Source organism: Acanthochromis polyacanthus, chromosome 5 (assembly GCF_021347895.1).
Source record: "Acanthochromis polyacanthus isolate Apoly-LR-REF ecotype Palm Island chromosome 5, KAUST_Apoly_ChrSc, whole genome shotgun sequence".
In the NCBI taxonomy this organism is placed as follows: Eukaryota; Metazoa; Chordata; class Actinopteri; family Pomacentridae; genus Acanthochromis; species Acanthochromis polyacanthus.
In genome coordinates, this window is record NC_067117.1 from 26,786,075 (window position 1) to 26,803,577 (window position 17,503).

General features: G+C 40.0%; 1 protein-coding gene across 3 annotated transcripts; it reads left to right on the plus strand.

Annotated features, from left to right (window-relative positions):
• The first annotated feature begins 1,461 nt into the window (after positions 1–1,461).
• On the plus strand, positions 1,462–17,335 carry LOC110951277 (solute carrier family 41 member 3-like). Of its 3 annotated transcripts, XR_002595713.2 has the most exons (11): positions 1,463–3,156; positions 4,386–4,493; positions 4,906–4,977; positions 7,456–7,600; positions 7,726–7,872; positions 8,982–9,126; positions 9,282–9,361; positions 12,048–12,182; positions 13,989–14,137; positions 14,217–14,507; positions 16,533–17,335. XR_002595713.2 is itself a non-coding variant. In XM_022194252.2 (10 exons), the coding sequence occupies exons 1-10, from the start codon at positions 2,962–2,964 to the stop codon at positions 14,394–14,396; spliced, it is 1,356 nt and encodes a 451-aa protein (XP_022049944.1). In that variant the 5' UTR covers positions 1,463–2,961; the 3' UTR covers positions 14,397–17,335. The 3 variants fall into 3 exon arrangements, 2 of the variants coding, with proteins under 2 accessions (XP_051804285.1, XP_022049944.1); XM_022194252.2 differs by having other exon boundaries at positions 14,217–17,335; XM_051948325.1 differs by lacking the exons at positions 8,982–9,126; positions 9,282–9,361 and having other exon boundaries at positions 1,462–3,156; positions 14,217–17,335.
• The last annotated feature ends 168 nt before the right edge of the window (positions 17,336–17,503 follow it).

Sequence of the window (17,503 nt, forward strand, 5' to 3'; positions counted from 1 at the left end):
TATATCTATGGTTTTATGTTACTCTCTGGCACTATGCACCATCTAGTGACCTGTTTGAAAATTGCTTTGACACAGAAACCAGTAATACACCATGAAATTCTCTCTTTTAACATACTTAAACACAATGAGATTGTTTTTTTCAAGTATATATAGGGGTCTCTGTTTTTAAACACATTTTTAACATAACCTATTTTTAGCAATTAGTTGTACCAGTTTCAATGACTTTTTAACCTTTTCATATGACATATTTAACCTTTTCACTGTATTTCCATTCATCTCTGAAATAAACATTCTTAACCCTTTACATTAGCTCGAGCAGTAATTTGTTATTCTGAATCAACCTACTAGAAGCTGTCATTGTTAAAGACCACGATTCTTAAATTGCTTTTTATTAAGCTTTAACAATTCTTCTAACTAGCTGGCTTTGGAACTCAGCATCAAAGTGAGGAGTAAGCAGAGTTAGCTAGCTTATTTTAGAATGAGCAACTGCCAGAAAATCTCTGTTATTCAGGTGTTTAATAAACTCAGATTTCAAAAACTCCTGCAAACAGCTGGAAGCAACAAACCAAACTTCAACTCCTGTTAGGGTTTTGTGAAAACCCAGATTACATTTATTACCTCTCTAATCTGGTATGTTTGTCTTCATCGCAGTAAAATGTTATTTTTAGGGACATTTTATTAATTGGAATGTGAAATTGTAGATGACAGTGGATGAGATAGGTATGTCATGATTTTAATTTTGCTCTCTGTGCTGCTTTGAACCAGTACTGGTACTCAAATATGAAAAAGGCCTTAACTAGATCATTTCATACAACTCAAAGTACTGTCGCTTCTGTGCATTTATTAGGTGATATGACAGAATGTAGTTCAGTCTTGTGTCGTGTTGAAATTGTTGCATAAATGTTACTGAGGTCAAACCCAAATGTTACTATGAATTAGAAGCAGACATTTGAAAAAGGGGAATTTCCAAATCAAATGACCTTGCCTGAAAAAAAAAAGGAAGGATAGGAAGTATATTCATCCAATTTATAAGGAAAATATGTTGTTTATTTCATTTTGAGCACTCTGGGGCTCCATTATGTAAATCAAAGCACACATTTGGACACAAGGTGATGCCCTCATTCCTTTTTATTACATCTAATTTACTGAACTGCAATACATTAGTGACATTTAATTCTGTTGCCAAATAGCTGGAAATAGGCAATTGCAAACATTTGTTGCTGCTGTCATTTTCCTAAGGTATGCCCAAAAGTGAAGTTAAATGAAGGAAAGACTACTCTATTACCACTGAGTGAAATGACTTGTTACCTGGTGCATATGAGCATCATATACCTCCAGCTGCTGCTTGCTATTTAGCAGCTGTTGCTTCACAAATTAGATTACAGGAAGGAGTCAGAAGAGGGAGCTGCAGAGGGAAGCACATAATTCAAGGCATGTCTCAAGGACACTTTTCAGCTGAGTCACTGTCCTTGTGTACGTGTGTCTGCGAGGACGTTGTCTTACTAAGCATTTTTGTGCAGGCTTATGTTCTTACAGTGTGTTAGATCGCGTAGTGTGAACAAATGACACAAATTAGAACAAAGTGCCAGAACTTATCTTGTTTCTATTTTTCTGTTCCACCTGAAACAGCAGTTCAGTTGTTTTTAGAAGCTATTGATTTTTATCTTTATCCCAGACCTTGGGAACAGCGAATGACAAATGAGTGCTGTAATGAACTGTGACGGTCGGGAAAACTCCAGGGGATGGCGGTTAGCGGCAGCTTGTGTGTTTCCTCCAATCAAAGTGGTTTAACAGTGTCCTTTAAAGTCAGCAGCAGCACCACGTGTTGGTGACAGGTACAGCACCTGCTGCTGCTCTGAGTGCGTCACCCTCTTACAGCGAGGACATCGAGAGGAGGAGCTATCAAAGAGGGGGAGAGCACCTCTGCAGTATCCTCTCAACTGATCTGAAGAGAGACCAGGAGGAAGAGGAAACCTGAACAAAGGGGAGGTAGTCTGGTCACCTTGCTCTCACACAGGCATCTTCCTTATCATCAATCTTGACACATTCACTCACACGTGGTGCATCTCGTCCCTCCTCCGCCACCACCATCTATTCGTCTGGAATTCGAGGGGGGAAGCCCTCGCAAAGGCGCAACACTCGCAGTGCCTCTTCAGACAAAGTCTGTCCGACGTCACACTCGTCCATCAGCGCCACTTTCTCACAGCTCCCAGCCTGGACAGACACTCCGCCGTTCCCTGGTCAAAATGAGGAAGGGAATCCAGAGCGGTCAAGCTCGCTCAGGGCACCAGCACAGCGACAAGGAGAAGGAGAGGGAGGTGTGGAGGGAGCAGGAAGAGAAGGAGTGGCAGCACAGGAGGGCCGAGAAGAAACTATTGGCATTCTGGATGTCCTTGTCCTACAGGACCTGGACCTTCTTCAGGCCCCGCGAGAGACCGGGCTTCCAGAGGTCTGCCTCAGCCGCCCGGCTGCTCAAGAGTGAGGCATGAGGAGGAAAACGTGTGTGTGTGGCTGGAGTGAATGTGTGTGTGTGCGTGAGGGTCTGTCAGTAGCAGAGTGTTAGAAGAGGCCTAACAGACCTGCTGTCAAGTGTGTGTGAGTGTGTGTGTCTCCATTCAAGTGGATGAAAGGTTCCATTCCTCTGTCTCGTCCACCATTTGCAAAAGTACTTTGTGTCGCTGCCCTGCCACCACTGGAGCGACAGGTGACATTTAAAACAAGCTGGTTCAATCCTTCTTTGCAGCATTATTTTGTTTTTGCAAACCTACTTGGGGAAAAAAAAGGAGTTTTCAGACTAGAATCGCAATCTTTAAAGAATTTGGATTGAGGTGAAGAGAACTTTGAAATATTGTTGCCTTCCCTGGATGTGACTTTTTTTATTTAGTCTAAAAGCCAACTTTGTGGCTCAGAGGAGCTCTTCTTCCCTTCTGAGGCCTCGACATGGGTTAACAGGGATTAGACATGGTGGTGACCCATCTGGCTCTGGAGCTGCGTTTCCAGGGGAAGAAGCTGAGGGGCTTCACATGCAAACTGACCCGCTCGACTCACGGCTTCCTGTCTGAAAAATCGTGGACCATTGCAGCGCAGGTTCTGCTGCCTTACCTGGTGTCCGGCCTGGGCATGGTGGCAGCCGGGATAGTCATGGATATAGTGCAAGTAAGGGAAATCCTGCTCCAAAACTAGCACTAAACTGAAGAAATGTTAGATTCTAAAAATGTGCTATGAATATCACATGGTGATGCTTAGTCGTGTTTTGACTTTTTGTGATCCTCACTGTTCTTTTGTATCCTTGAGGTGAGAGGTTTTGAAGCTTTTGTAATTTGTTGCCTTTGGACAATCCACGAAAGCTGTACAGAAGTAGTTTGAGAATGTAATTAAAAAACATGCTGCATGCAAATAGTACAAAAGTTTAAAATGCTGGTGAACAGATTCTGGCATAAAAGCCTCTGACTGCATTTAAAGAAGAGTGGGGCAGTCTATTTAGCAACCTTTTGCAGAACCTGTACTGTTAACATATAAATTACAGAACATACCATCTGCGTCAGAAACTGAGCCAGACACAACAGAGTCCTTAATAGCTTTCTCCTTGTTCACCCTCTTGTAAATATCCTAACAGCAGCATGAGTGACAATCTGAATCCTGCAGCAGCGCAGCCACCTGCTGACACATTCAGTTTAATGGGATATATATATATATATATATATATATATATATATATATATATGCAGTCACTTATCAAACGATCTGCATTCAAACAATTCGGACTGTCTAAAATCTCTGCTGCATGTGGGAAGTGGTGAAAGGCATGATTAGCCACTTAGAACAAAATGTAATAGGCCCCCATATAATACAAAGTGTCTTTTGAAGGGAATTTTTACAATAGTGCTTAAACAACAGTTAAAGTTCATTCTCTGATGATATTTATTAAAGGATAACTGTCAAAAATGTGCCCAAACAAGACTCTATCAGTCCGGTTTGAGGAAAAAAAAGATGGACTGATAGGTTTGAGTGATGGAACATAAGCAAACAACCCCACAGCTGTCAATTCATTTTAAATTAGATGTAGCTGAAGCCATAATGGTACATTTGACAGAGCATTTTGTGACCACATTGCTTACACTTAGACATTGAGAAAATATGTTTTAGGATCTCTTAAAAGAAGGATTTTATTCAGACTTTTGGCAAAGGTTAAAATGCTCCTAACTGTGTGTTGCAGCTACATAATTGCCATTTTTAGTTCATTGAAAATTAAAAATGATAATCCATTTTAGCAAGAGGCAGTGTTAGATTCCAAGATACAGAAGGAAAAGATTGGTTTTGCGGTGTAGCTTCACTGTGATGTAATCAAACGGTCGGTTTTAAAAGACCACTGTTGTGTTTTTCAGCACTGGGAGGTGTTCAGGGAGATCTCAGAGGTGTTTATCTTGGTGCCAGCCTTGGTGGGGCTGAAGGGGAATCTGGAGATGACATTGGCATCCAGACTGTCAACAGCAGTGAGTGGAAACACACCGGCATGTCCACACGACACACATGTACCTAGAAAGAGATAAGAACAATTATTTTGTATGTATGCAACTTTAAAGCTCCATATATTGAATGTAATTTAGGTTTTTTGAACCAGTTCCATTCAAAACATTACATGCTTTGGGAACAAGAGCCACAAATTTAGCATCCTTCAATAGTAATTCATTATCAAAGGGATTTGCTTTTATTACACAAGATCTGAGTCACTCATTAGTAACACACAGCTTCAAAGCAGGACATTTATCAGGGTAATTCTGGCTTCACTTACCACTAAAACATGTAATAATTATATTGTCTACTATTGGGAGGGAAGTTTCCAAACTGACACTGAATAGCATGCGGTGGAGAAATGCGATTACATAAAGTCATTTCCATCCACAGGCCAACACAGGGCAGATGGATGAGGCCCAGCAGCAGTGGAGGATGGTGCTCTGTAATCTGGCTCTCATTCAGGTGACACTGCAGCACCGCACACTCTTCATCCTATTAATAACACGCTCCGTCATTTAGGCGCATCTCACGGCAATTTAATTTAACTCAAGAAGCTCCGCCGCTGTGATAAGATCATCCTTCCTTTCGAAACATTTCACTAATGCCGCTCAGCCCAATTAAACACACAAAACCGGAGATGGCTTCAAAGTGGCAGTTCTGATAAGATTTTGGAGAATGGGAATTGAAAAAAATTGGCCTCATTCTTTCATTGTCGGCTGAAGGACATTTAGTTTAGACATGTGGGATATCTCCTGACAGCCCACAATCAGATACAGAATAATATTAGTGACAACCTCTAATATTAAAACTGAAGATTTAAGGGAAAGTGATTACATAATAGCCAAAGATAAAGTAAAACTATGAAAAGTCCTACATTTTTATTAGTTATATTGTGTTGCATCTATGCATTTGTTTTTACATGCCAAGTGCTGGTCGGTTCATGGTCAAACCTGAACTGGTATATTTACTAACACTGAATTGATGTCCACAGAAATATCAATTTTCAAATGAAGAATCATATAGCAGCATTGACAGGTTTGTCTGGTTTCAATTTTGAACTAAAAACAAGAGCAGAAGTCATGTTAGATAAGGTACTTCAGGTACTGATTATTATATAATCAGTACCTGAAGTAAATAATTACAATAAATATATATTGTTTAATAGATATAAACAAAACTATTTCTTAAATACTGGAAGAAATTCATTCAAATCATGAATTAATAATTCTTCATTAGTGTTTCTTTTCATATCACTTAGAATGTCCAAAGCCTGTTTTTTTATGCAGTGTTGCTAGTTTTCAGTTACACTTCACTTCACAATGCATTTCCCCTCAGCAGCATACTTAAAGATTTTATCACAAACAAATAAACATTTATGCTTGTGTCCATCCAGACATGCATGTTTAGAAGGGTAAAAATACACCTAAAACCCAACTCTCAAGAAGTTAATAAGTCAGCCCCATCCTCATCATTCAAACATAAAATACATAATACCAACAAAATATGGAAAAATGGAAATGAGGATATGAATGTTAACCTTAGCTGGCAACACTTCCAGAAAAGCTTTGGGTGGACTGGTAATTGTATAGACAGAATATCCTGAACACGCTCTCTTACAGCTGTCCACAACACTTTTTATTTCATATTATAACGTTTTTGTGACGGTGTTGTAACCATCCTCCCTGAAGTAAACAGCCTCAACAGCTGCTATCAAATTTAGCCACTTAGTTCCTGTTAGACAGAGAAACAGAAATGTCAAAGTCATTCTGAATCAACAAACAGAAGCTGCTGCTGTCAATAATTACAGTTAATATTAAAAATAACATTGTAGGGTTTGGAGGAACCAAACGGCATTAAAGGGCAAAACATGATGGCACCATAGAAAGCAGTCAAACAGCAAGGAGTTCCAGTTTTTACTTATTTCCATGTGCAAAATACAACTAAACAAACAAAGGAGCCACCCAGGTGCAGCCGATGATGGCAGTTGCAGCAGCAGCTTCAGCCTGACCCCCTACTCCTCACACACTACACTGATTGCCCACCTGGCTCTTATTTTCTCCTCCCCCTTTGGTGACCTGCCCACACTTCTATTAAAAAGTACAATATTAAATATCTGTTATACTTAAAATACATAAATGCAATTAACAGTCTGATACAAAGGAAAGAAAACATATAATAACCCAAAGAAATACTAAACAAAGATCAAACTTATTTAAAAATCCCCCCTGTAACCCCTCCCCTCTCTCCTCTCTGATCACTCAATTCCATCTAATCAGATAAGTGACAACTGCTGGTGTTCTGTGTCCTCATGTGTGCACTCCAGGGAACACGCCCTCCTGAAGTCACCTTAAGAGAGAGAGAGGTTAACAGGTTTGCCCCCCAACACAAAACAAAATAAAAAAAACTTGTATCAGTCTGTACAATATGCATGTATACTTTCCTTAGTGAGGGGGATGCTCTCCAGCTCCCTCACAAACATTTTTTTCATAATTTAACCTTTATTTATACAGATTATCTCATTGGCACATGACGTCTCATTCTCAAGAGAGACCTGTCCATAAATAACATAACAAAACAACATGGAGTAACTGACAAACAACACTAAGGGATCTGTAGTAGAAAATACAACACTGAGTTATGGACAGGGTCATGACAAAACACAACATAGGCATCAAAAAGGATATGCAAAAGTGCCAAGCAATAAAGTTAAAATGCAAACTATTGCCTTTTGAATGGCCACTGGGAGAACCTCCTTTTTTGTCATCTTTACAGCTTTTTTTAAAATCTTTCTCTGAGAAACATCCCTAAAAGCAACATTAGCTGAATATTTTGTCTGCTTCATTTTTTCCTCCTGACACAGACAGGTAGATGGCACGGCATGTTTACACGATACATAAATATATAAAACTCACTTGTCCCTGTTTTGTCCTTCATGTCAAGGTTCAGGCCACCGTGGTGGGATTCCTGGCAGCGGTCTCAGCTGTGGGTCTCGGAGGTCTGACCAGGGGCAGAGTGGATGCTGTCCAGGCTGCTGTCCTGTGTGCCAGCAGTGTCACCACTGCTTTCATTGCTGCACTCTCTCTAGGTCAGACACAGACACCAACTGCTGCAGAGGAATGAGTCTCTGAGAACGTAGCTGATGAGCAGAATACATTATAGAGAACGGTAGAGCGAATTAACTTAAAGTGTAACTCCTATGTGCTCTGTCAGGTCTGGTGATGGTGGCAGTGATCATCAGCTCCAGGAAAGCAGGAATCAACCCAGACAACGTGGCCACACCGATAGCCGCCAGCCTCGGAGACCTCATCACTCTGTCTGTGCTCGCTGGGGTCAGCAGCCTCTTCTTCTGCTACAGAGGTCAGAGGTCATCTTACAGCAGCGGTCGGCAGATACAACGTGTGGATGTGGTGTCTGTATGAAGTTTGTAGATCATTTCCCGTTATCACAATAATAATTAAATGTACAACACCTTTTAATAACAGTCTGCAAAGTGTTTCACAGACAGGGCAAAAAGAAAAAGAAAGGAAGACATTAAACAACACAAGGCTGATCAGTGGTAAAAGATATACAAAGTGAATCATATAACAACACTAGATAAAATAATAAAAGAACTGCAAATGCCATATCTAAATAAGAAAAAAGACAAGCACAATAACAGACAACAGAAGATAAAACCAAGTAATAATAGTAAATAAATAACCAAAAAGGTACAGAAATAAAAGGAAAAATAGACTTAAACTGACCAATAAAATGAAACAGATGATAAAAACAGATGACATCACATAAAAGCAAGTCTATAAGAATGGGTTGTAAGAAGTGATTTTAAAAATACACTGATATTGCAGCTTCATCTCCTCAGGCAGGTTGTTCCAAAACTGAAGGGCCCTGATGGCAAAACCTCGTTCAGCCTCAGATTTCAGTCTTTGAACAGTCAGAAAGGTTCCATCTGAGAATCTGACCCTGACAAGCTTTGAAATAATCAGTAAAATCTTAAAAGTCTGAGATGGACTGGAAGCCAGAATTTGGGCGACATCTGCTCAAAGCCGAGCTGCTGTACTCTGAGCCAATTGGAGGCCAAATGATGACTTTTGGTCGATACGGGAGAAGGAGAATTTACCGTAACTGATACACCAGAAAATTAATGCAGGAATTACTTTTTCAAGATCTGATAGTCTGGAAATGGTTAGAATATGAAGAAACCAGGACTTTATGTGATTCAAAATGATCAAATTCATACAACTGGAGATTTAGCCAGACGATGGCAGCAAAGCCCACCTTTCATTCTTTAATTCTGCGGCATGACATCTTCCTGTTGGCTTTTATTATTTGCATCCTGGTCAGAATGCTATATTCCTCCCACCTCTCATAATAAGTATAATTTCTGTTCATACACCAATTTCTCATCAGATACATGGACAATGATATGAAGGATTTTGAGATTCCTGCTTTCCTTTGTTGCTATGCAGACATGTGGTACCTGCCTACTGTGGTTTGTGGCTTCTTTCTGCTCCTTATCCCAGCATGGGTCACTATTGCCAGCCAGTCTCCACCAATCAGAGAAGTCCTGAAGTCAGGCTGGCAGCCAGTCATTTTGGCAATGGCCATCAGCAGGTGAACAGGCTACGACAGGAGTTTCCTAATTTCAAAGTCTGTGTCTGTTACATTTGAAGAAATGCATCGTAAAAGGAATGTGAAAGCAGCTTACTGTGCTGTGATGCAGGTGTCCCTCTCAGACTCACTTCTACTGTTTTTTGTCTTTTTCCCAGTATTGGTGGTCTGATTCTGGATAAAACTGTGAGCAATCCAAACTTTGAAGGAATGGCAGTGTTCACCCCAGTCATCAATGGTGAGCAGAAGATCAGTTACATGCAAAACGGACCGTTTAGCAGTTATGAGTAAAATAGAAACACGGTGAGAATTAAAAGCAGATATAGTAACATTTTGGAATTTTTACTAATGCATTGATCATGAATTTCCGTTTTAATTTCAAAAAGCATTTATTAACTCTGCATACATATCTGACACACTGAGAGATGTTGGATTTTAGTTGTTTTCTTCAGTTTTGGACATAGTAATCTTGATTTTCCCTTGGGATTAATAAATTATCCATCTATCTGAATGGTATTTACATTTCAGAATTAAAGATGCCCTGCTGGGTTTTTACTATAAACCAGTAAAAGTTGTGCTTAATGTCAGTGTTGCTCACCAAAACACATTTTGTGCATCCTTGGCAAGCAGCCTTCTCTTTAATGCCTTTGCTGACAGGATATGCATTTATAAGTGAAATACTGTGACACCATCTCATCTCTCATGTTTGTCCTTGAGTGCGTGCATCATGATGTGTATCGTGTGCAACATTAAAACCTCAGTCAAGTGAATAATTTGACAAATATTATGGAAACCTTGGGTCCTGGCATTCATATGGATGTTACTTTGACATGCATCACTTACCTAAACACTGTTGCAGACTAAGCACACTCACAAATGCATCAGTGAAAACTTGTTGAAAAAATGTTCTCACAACTTCGAGCAACTGTATTCGTGTTATAGTGTTCTGAATGCAAAATTGTTGGCTAAGAAAGTATTACTGAGTTTATTCTTCCTCTTGTCCCTCAGTAATTTACATCGACATGCAAACATGCTTAGAGTGCTAACATACTGATGTTAAGATATTTACTGTGTTCACCATCTTAATTTAGCATTTGACAATGTATTTATATATTGACAAAATGATGACAGCCCTAGATGCAAAGTCCATGTCCCTGCAGTGGGATCAAAGTTCTTCTCACAGGGTCATGAATGTCTGTAACAAATTTAATGCCATTTCATCCACTTGTGGTGGATTTTTCAGTCTGATACCAAAGACCAACCACATTAGCTTTACCCCAAACCACTCTGCTAGCATTGGTAAAAACTTGAAAAAGCTCTTCACTTCCTTATATATCCAGAAGGGTTGAGAAATTTAAGGTTTTAGTCAGAACATTCATCAGCACAACTTAAAAAGGAGTGTTTAATTGATATTTACTTGGGTATTCTTGGGGAGATATGGAATATGGAGCTCTGTAGCTCCAATAGCTAATTGCAGCTAACAGCTGACATTTACTTTTTTATGCTGTACCTTTTTTTCAAGGACAAAATCTTAAGTTTGAAATTTAATGTGGGACTTCATCAGATGTTCTCCTTTTTAAAAAAAACCCACAAGTTAACAAAGAATGGTGACTTTAATTGCCTAAAATTAGGCCTTGTTGTGCATAGTGTTTCTTTAATTATGCTTAAACAAACATTGACATTTCTTCCACATGATCAGAGATCTAAAAAATGAACACTGACATGTTTTCCTGAAGGACTACACAGAGCTGGGATTGAGGGCTGTGGTGTTTTAATTCTCCTAATCTTTGAAGAATGACAGTTGAGCTTCATAATTAGCTTAATTGCTATCAATTTAAAGAAAGCCTCATGCCAACTGATGTCATGTGGAAATTATTGGAGCATACAGGAGCCCAGCAGCTAATCCCATTATTTATAAGTCCTGCTGTTTCCACACCCTGATAGTGTATTGTAACCGCTGCTGAAGACTGAGCTCCGCTTTCAAAGGGCTTCAATTTTGAGCTGTTACTCAATCACGAGGCATTAAAGGGCTGCTGAAGTCGAGGAGTCTCCTCCCTGTCAAAGGAACCTCAGAGAGGCGTAGAGGGCCACATCTTCCCCGACTGAAGTCTGTAGACCACAAAGCGGCATACTAAGTGGAGAGGAATAACAATGGTCTTTACATAAACCTCAAGCCTGATCAGAATGCCAACTATGCATTCACTGGGTCCCGTTTCCGCAGCATCTCTGCCAGCCTGAGCGCTACCAAAGACTCCTGCATGTATTGCCATCCCACTACAGGAAGTGCATTTGCATTCCAATTCATCGCTCTCCTTTCCTGCCTTGTTGAACAGAAACACTCCTCCTGTTTTGTTCAAATGATCCATGTGCTTCAAAACTCTGCAAGCCAAGAGGTTTTGTTCTGCTGCTAATGAAATCAGCCTGAGGGGTGAGTGGTGCCACGATGAAAAAAAAGACACGACAACGAGATTGCCTTTTTTCAGACGTACAGAGAGAATAAAGTCCCCTGGGTCACTGTGCTTCAGAAATAACTGCTGAATGGATTTCAATCAAAATTACTGTTTGGACAGTGAATTATATTTCCAAGATTGTTTACTCTGCAATGACTGCTGAGCTTCTCATATAACTCTCAGATGGAAAAAAAAAAGAATAATGGCTTAACAAATGATGATGGTGGTGCAGTTTACCCAATGTGATTGTATCATGAGAACTGCGTATTGGCAAATACCAAAGTAATCCTGCAATATTAACTCATAAATCAAATATAATGCAATCGTTATTAAATGCAAGCCTATTTTCTGTCGTAGACAACAGTGCGACCTCTACTCTGCTGTTGTTTTGTTTCATCGAGTTCATTCTTTTATTTAAATCTTTATGATGGAATTGTTCAGTGCTACATTCAGTATTTTTCCATATCCATACAGGTGTTGGGGGAAACCTTGTGGCCATCCAGGCTAGCAGGATGTCGACCTATCTCCACTACTGGAGCGTTCCTGGAGCTCTTCCAGATAAAATGAATGCAAACTGTCCTGGACCGTGTGCTACGTTCTGCTCTTCAGGTTAGATTGAATAAAAATACACAATTTAAAAGTAGCAGTCACGAAGAGAAGAATTATTATTGAAGCCCCATTTGCTAGGTTTCTCCCTAAACCTGGTCAACATATGTGTCTTTGTTCTCCTTTCCCATGTTCCACCATGTGCTTGGCCATGAACCCACATTAGGGCTGAAACAAAAGACGATCTGAAGCGGGAGTTTTCACTTGTGCGCTAACTGTGTGTGCCCAGTTTCTACAGTCCATGGACTGGAAGAAGGTTTCTCAATGTGCTTTTCTGCTAGCTGTTGGTCTGTTTGTGGATGAGCCAGGCTGGGAAGAGTTGTATTTCAGTCACAGAACTTGTAGTGGAGTTACTGCGTGGACACATTTGTAGAAGGCTGTGCAAACTCTCATGTACTTGGGCAGATGGTGAAAATTATGTCATGCAATCCCTAGCTTACTTGCAGAAGAATAACCAAACCACAAGGCCAGTCTAAACCATGCTTTCCTCAGTATTTCACGCTTGATGTAAATTTCATCATCCACCCAAGACCTTGAGGGTCAGCGGAGATCCCTCTGTGGATGTTTGCATGTAGTCCAACATTTGTGACCAGCCAGACTGTTCATGCTATGCTGACTGCACATGTGCCAGGAAAAGAAATTGTGTTTCAGATCCAAGCTTTGTTATAAGAAGAGGCTGTATGAAGAGATTTCCTGAATTTTGCCGTCTTTCCGAGTCTGTGAGAGTCAACAGCCCAGAATTTGTGTCCATGAAGCGACTATGCAACAAGGACGGGGCATGTTTGGCAGCACTCTGACCAGAGGAGAGGTGTCAGCCAAATTTGACTTTTACAGTGTGTTTCACCCGATGTGCTCTCAGGTTTCAGATATAGAGGATCTCTTTGGTTACTAGTACGTGTGAGGAAGCATTTTGAGTTTTTTTTTAGACAGAATGGAGATGGAAGCTAAATAATTGTAAATGGTGAAATCAGTGGTAAATGACAGGAAAAACTCACTTAACAGGGAGAAATCAAACTCACGGGAGATATAGTTAATTTAAACGTCTTGTTCTGATCACATAGTTTATTTTCATTTTCTTGTAATGCCAAACATCTGGTCACTAACATGTGGAATTACAGAATAGACAATCTTACAAATGTGCATTTTTAGGGAGTACATGAGCAAAAACAATACAGCATTACAAGTATGCATGTGAAAAATCCCAGAGGGCATGTCCTTTTGAATTTACTAGAGAACAGACAGGACAAGCTAACTTTCTGCAGCTTGGTGAAAGAGAAACATTTTGTATCATATCCACTACCATTCATACATTTAAGTTCACTTACAAATGTCCTTATTTTTGAAAGAAAAGCATTTTTTTTTCAGTTAAGATGACATTAAATTAATCAGAAATACAGTTTAGATATTGTTAATGTGGTAAATGACTATTCCAGCTGGAAACGGCTGATTTTAAATGGAATATCTCCATAGGGGTACAGAGGAACATTTCCAGCAACCATCACTCCTGTGTTCTAATGCTACATTGTGTTAGCTAATCATGTTTAAAGGCTAATAGATGATTAGAAAACCCTTGTAAAACTATGTTAGCACATGAATAAAAGTGTGAGTTTTCATGGAAAACATGAAATTGTCTGGGTGACCCCAAACTTTTGAACAGTAGCATACATGTTGTCAAGAAGCTCGATCTGCAACTTGCCGCTTTGGAGCCTGGATTCCACAAATTACATGGGAGCCATGTTTTTAATGCAAAAAAGGCGATTTTTGCTCAAAGATGAGAAGCTGTTATTGCTTCTCTCCATGTTTACCCAGATGTGAACTCCAAGTCAGCCAGAGTCCTGCTCTTCCTCGTGGTCCCGGGTCACCTGCTCTTCCTGTACACCATCCACCTGCTCCAGGGAGGCCACACTGCCATGATGCCCACCTTCATCATCTGCTACCTGTTTGCTGCTCTGCTTCAGGTCCGACGAGAACAAAAACACTCTTAGAAGACTTTGTTAAAACACTGCGTTTTGTAAGACGTCTGTGTGTTCTATCCAGGTGGTGATTTTGCTCTACGTGGCCGGCCTGATGGTGCGCTGGCTGTGGCAAAGGGGTCTGGATCCGGACAACTTCTCCATCCCCTACCTCACAGCTCTGGGTGACCTGCTGGGGACGGGCTTCCTGGCTCTGAGCTTCAGACTGCTTCTGTCGGTCAATTCCGCTGGGATGGGAGTTTGACACAGTCATGTGGCCCTGCACACCATGAAGGCTTCATTTATGCAAGCAGCTGAAACACGTTGCAAAGCTCACTGGGAATATAAAGGATGATAGGATAAGAGCAGACAGGGGGTAAGTATAGCATTGTATTTGAGCCTTAATACTGAGCAGGTGATGGTACAGTTTGACAACAGAAAAATATGTTTTGCAGTCACATAATTATTATAATGGACAGAATTACTGAATTCTAGCAAGCGCAATAAATGTCTACGTGCTTGTTGGCCATTATCTGTCTACTGTAGTAACCTCTCTGTCCGCTTTACTCTTTTATTCTCCGATTCTGTGCTTTGTGTGCTCTCAAACCCTTTAAGATCTGATCACTGTGTTTCTCTTGCTCTGCAAACCTTTCTGTTCTAGTGTGCCAAGCTCAGCACTAAAATATGTTCACACAGACTGTGAAGCAAATTTTAAAGGCAGCACAAGTCCACTGAGAGAAATGTGAGCTGGTAGGTGCAGAAAACTTTGATCATGAATCTGTTTTATAAAATGACATCAGAAGCTAAAAGCACAATCTGGTACTCTGGCATGCTGTATCTAGTACAGATTCTAAACATAGGAGATGAAAACTAATTAGTCAATCCTGAAGAAGTCAGCAGCTCTTTTAAGTATTTTGTGTAAATTTAAATCATATTTATTGTTTTTACTTTATGTTTATTTGATGAAACCTTTCATTAAATAATGTCAATCAGCTTCACTGAATTGGAAGACTGTGAGTTGCTGAGGAAAGAATGATTCTCAGCGCTTTCATTGCATCCTCTGTTGTCAAAATCATAACGAACCCTGCAGCGATCATGTTCAAATAAACAGCAACCTAAACCTACAAAAAATGGCCGTAATCCAAAATGTTATTCAATTTTGCACTTCAGAACATCACCAAACGGCACATAGTTCAGAACAAAAATACTTTAATTTCCTGTTTGTTGGGTTAAAAGTGCTTCCTTCTGGCCATGGCCTTTGATCTGTGCTGGTTTGTGCTCTTGGGCTTCCAGGATTTTGAGGGGAATCTCAAAAACAGTTGTTGATATAGCTGACGTTAGGAGCAGAGTTCCCAGACAGCGAGTAAGCCAGCAGGTCTTACATAAAGATGGTTAGCTGTGCTAATAATCAGGCTAATTTCAGCTCTGTGCTACTCTGCAAACCTTATGCGTTAAGTTGAGTAAGTGTCTGAGCAGCCAAGCCTGTTTGTAGAACAAGAGTACAGTATTCATTTCAGACTCAGGATAAATTTCAAGTCTTCCATTTTCTGTATACCACTTTATCCTGTGTGGGCTCACATGGGGGGGCTAGAGCCTATTCCAGGCCAGGTTAAATCCATTAAAGAGAGACAGAAACACTCACAAATATAGACAATTTAGAATCACCAATTATTAAGTTGTGAAAACCCACACAGGCACATGAAAACAAGTTTTATAGGTAGTTTACACAGGTGTAGGTGTAGCCTGTTATGCTTGTGAGACAGTCACCAGCTTCCTGATTTCTTTCTGACACCATGAGGGTCATAAGTACACCCTACAACTACCTGCTCAAAGATCCAGAGAGAGTTATCTGCTGCAAGTTAGTAGAGGTGTGTACCTCCCTGTTCACGATTACAACAGGTATGGAATTTTTAGGGAATTAATTCAGTTGATAAGTGATGAACTAGCTTCAAATGTGCAGAGTATTATTCAGGCTTATTCAGAGTCTGCATTAACAAGCAGCTTTAGAACATTATAAGAAAGAAATTGCCGGTAGGAAACAGAGTGTTAAAGTTTTTATAAAGGAGGAACTAATTGGGCTCGAGTGCTTTAGGGGCAGTCTGTTTGGAGCCCTTTTAATTTAATTTTTCAAAAGCAGAAGGATGAAAGTGGAGACAAAATAACCAGAATCCATCACAAATGATGTACTCCGTTTTTCACATTTGGCTGAAACTGTGGTACCTTGCAAGACCGAGCTGGAGAGGTAATGAGATGACATCAAAGCGAATGAGAGCACGAGAAGCCCAGAAACGGAGAGTAGAAGCAAGTTAAAACCTTTATGGGACATAGAATACATTTTGTCTGCACCAATGAAATTGTTCTTTATGTGGTAATCCATAAAATATCATTTATTTACTTGCAGAACAACCTTTCTGTGCTCCAAATATCACACTCGGGACTGCGGCTCAAATATAACGATGTCTGAAAACAGGTTACCTAAGGACACCGTGAACTTATTTTGCACTTTGTTCTCCATATTTGCCAGCTCACTGTGGTCAATATGTGTACACTGTTCACTGACCTCTATATCAGCAGCTCCCAGCTTGGCTTTGTAGAAACAACATCCGTTCAGAGTGGATGCAACCGTAATAACTGTCTACACATCTGTACACCTATCGTCAGCTCTTAAATGTTAGATGGCAAATGATTGTATTAAGGCAATAATAACGTATATAATTCAATGTCTATTAAACAGAAATCAGACACTGCACAGTCTGGATGAATGTTAGATTTCATCGTGTTTATTTTATGTAGATTTGTGCCTTTTAAACCGTGATAAGCCTTCCGTTGGTCCTGCTAAATTTTTACGAGATATTTTATTTTTTTGTGCAGCACAGTGCCACTGAGCATAGCCTGTTGTATTTAACCGTCTCTGTGTTAGTATGTGTTCCAGGTATCGACAACACAGACGTTTCTTTGTGCAATTTTTGTGAAGAAATGATTTCGTATGCATCTCTCTGTATGGGGCCTTTTCAACTGTATGATATGCACTTTTAGAAAGGTGCTCATCTTAAACGACCAGGAAGCAGCTTTAGAATACGGTAATAATCCTATTTTCATCAAGCTTGACTGGACTTTGTAGTGCTGTCGCGTTTGTAAAAACTTCTAGATGACACATTTACAGCCATGATTTGCTGTGTCAATAAAAGAATGATGTGAAAGTCATGACTGCTGTATTCTAAACAGAAGGACTCTGATTCTTTTTCCAAATATTATCTAATATTCAAAGCAATAAACACATTTTGCTGAAATGCATTTATTTGAAAATTGTGAGAGAATCTATTTTGGTTTGTCTGACTTTGAAGAGTCTGAAATAACAATAAATAAAAACTA

Bases quoted from the DNA above. Each gene is read 5' to 3' on its own strand.
- LOC110951277 (XM_022194252.2), top strand. From the start codon at position 2,962: ATGGTGGTGACCCATCTGGCTCTGGAGCTGCGTTTCCAGGGGAAGAAG. The intron at 3,157-4,385 runs GTAAGGGAAATC...TGTGTTTTTCAG, and splicing joins TAGTCATGGATATAGTGCAA to CACTGGGAGGTGTTCAGGGA. The intron at 9,127-9,281 runs GTGAACAGGCTA...TCTTTTTCCCAG, and splicing joins TTGGCAATGGCCATCAGCAG to TATTGGTGGTCTGATTCTGG.